The following is a 2,176-nucleotide window of genomic DNA, read 5'->3' as shown; positions in this document are numbered from 1 at the left end:
TACTGTGTATAAGTCATACTAACAAATTCTGACATTGCACTCCACCCCCATTTTGTAGCGAAAACGCCTAAAATGACATATCCAAATTAAAATGACTGTAGCCTCTGAACCGCTCTGACTACATGCATGCATGAGGTCTTGCCAGAAAGACAACTCCCTGAAGTTTCTTTTGAAAGTGTCAGAAACACTCTAGGTGATACAGAGACAGAGTAATGGGCCTCTGAAGTCAGTAAAAAGTTGAAGATTTTGCCTAAAATAAAATAAAAAATGTATTATAGGATGAATAACTGTCTGTGGCTTCATCTGAGCAGGTAAATGACACTGTGGGGCTGTAGGCACACTGTCAACGAACATTTGTTTCAAATTTGAAGAAGATTGCTCAAAGTATGACCATTCTACAGCGTTTTGTCTATGAAAAGATCCACGCGGAGCTCCAAATGACAAGAGCGCTCACTCTGCTTCAAAACAGTACTATCAGTGATGATATGATAGCTGATGTTGTTTATGACACAAAAACACCATAAAATATCCCCAAATAAAGCCATATGAAACGTGAAAGTTATGATCCCACTTTCTAGGTGGTATATCTCAGCCAAAAATAGTGGTAGGAGTGAGACTCATTGCTCCCTGAATCCGGCAATACCGAGGGCGAGGACGTCGGCGTCCGGGCATAGTTAGAGAGGTTAAACAAAACCAAATGATCACAGGGAGTCACTTATCCTTGATTAATCCATGATTACAGTTAAAAATAAGACACTAATCAGTGTTTATGCATTACTTCATTTTGGCTTGACAGAACAACCTCTTAAGGTGTTTGGAAATTTCTTTCATCTTTACTCCGTACATGATTGGATTAAATAGAGGGTGATACAAAACAATTTGTAAAGTCATTATTAGATGAACAATTTCTGGAAAAACAGGTTCCAGTCCAACTATAATGACATCATACACACACAAACAGGAAAGGTTTACCAAAACGATCAAGTGCGGTAAACAAGTCTGTGCAGCCTTTTTTCTGACTTCTCTACCATTCTGATAAGTTATTAGGAATATCCTAGTGTATGTAAAAAGTATGAAAAGCACAGGGACAAGTGCAACATTAACCAGTATAATCATATCTCGTATAAAACGTGCTTTTGAGATCACACATTGAAGTTTATAAACTGTGTTGTTACAAAAAACTCCTTTTAAAATAAAGTTACAAAGTTTTGTATTAGCACTCAGACCAGCTGGCACTGCAATCTGGCAAGCAGGCAGAACCCAAGCTAAAACCAGGAAAATACTGACAGTTGTTTTGGTCATGATAGTTGGATATTTCAGAGGTTTACATATTGAAACATATCTGTCATAAGCCATGACTGCCAACAGTAAGAACTCTGAACCACCTAGAGAGTAGAATACATGAAACTGAAAGAGACACGCAGAATATGATATGATCTGTTTTTCAGATAAAAAGTCAATCAAAAGTTTTGGGTAGATAGCAGTGCTGAGGACAGAGATCAGTAACAAAGCTGCAATGAATATGTACATAGGCTCATGAAGGTTTTTGTGAACCCAGATAAGGTACACAATAGTGGAATTACTGCATATTATTAGAACATATACTATGAACATAATCACAAAATACACATATCTGTATTTGTCCACTTCGACATGCCCACCAAAAGTTATATATGTTACATTGAATTCATCATCCATTAAGGTTGTTAAAAAACTGAACAGACAGATTATACACAAGGAAATAACTGTGAAAAGAGCTGTTACTGACTAAACATGTAACCTTGACTGGAGAGTCTTTTTTCAATTACCTGACCTGAAAACACACTGAGAGAGTTTTCATCTCCAGAATTCACCGTGAAGTGTTTGAATCTGTGGAACATTCTCTTGTTTATCATATTTCTTTGCTCTCCATGGATCTCATTAAAACTCTTCAGCAAGAACAACTAACTTGTAAACAATTTTATCACACTCTCCTCATCAATCTTTGGAGGCCTGACCTCTAAAGGAAGGAGACCCAAAGGACAAGAGGTTGAAAATGTAACTGCAAAGTTACGCAGTCCTATACGCCTCTCTGAGCTTCTAGTTCAGTTACCCAGCCATAGTTTTCATAGTTTTATACAAACGGTGTCTGTCCCCCGACCACCTAAATTATTTAAATCTAAAATTAAACAAAGAG

At 37.2% G+C, this 2,176-nt stretch overlaps 1 protein-coding gene across 1 annotated transcript in view; it reads right to left on the bottom strand.

Annotated features, from left to right (window-relative positions):
• Nucleotides 1-774: 774 nt before the first annotated feature.
• Nucleotides 775-2,176, bottom strand: part of LOC126387089 (olfactory receptor 6N2-like) — a 1,620-nt gene continuing 218 nt past the window's right edge. The window contains exon 2 of the mRNA XM_050039645.1: nt 775-2,143. Within this exon, the coding sequence (XP_049895602.1) occupies nt 775-1,698 (924 nt within the window). The 5' untranslated portion in view covers nt 1,699-2,143. The remainder of the gene's footprint in view (nt 2,144-2,176) is intronic.

This window comes from Epinephelus moara, unplaced genomic scaffold, assembly GCF_006386435.1.
Source record: "Epinephelus moara isolate mb unplaced genomic scaffold, YSFRI_EMoa_1.0 scaffold197, whole genome shotgun sequence".
In the NCBI taxonomy this organism is placed as follows: domain Eukaryota; kingdom Metazoa; phylum Chordata; class Actinopteri; order Perciformes; family Serranidae; genus Epinephelus; species Epinephelus moara.
This window is presented reverse-complemented; position numbering and strand designations above follow the sequence as displayed.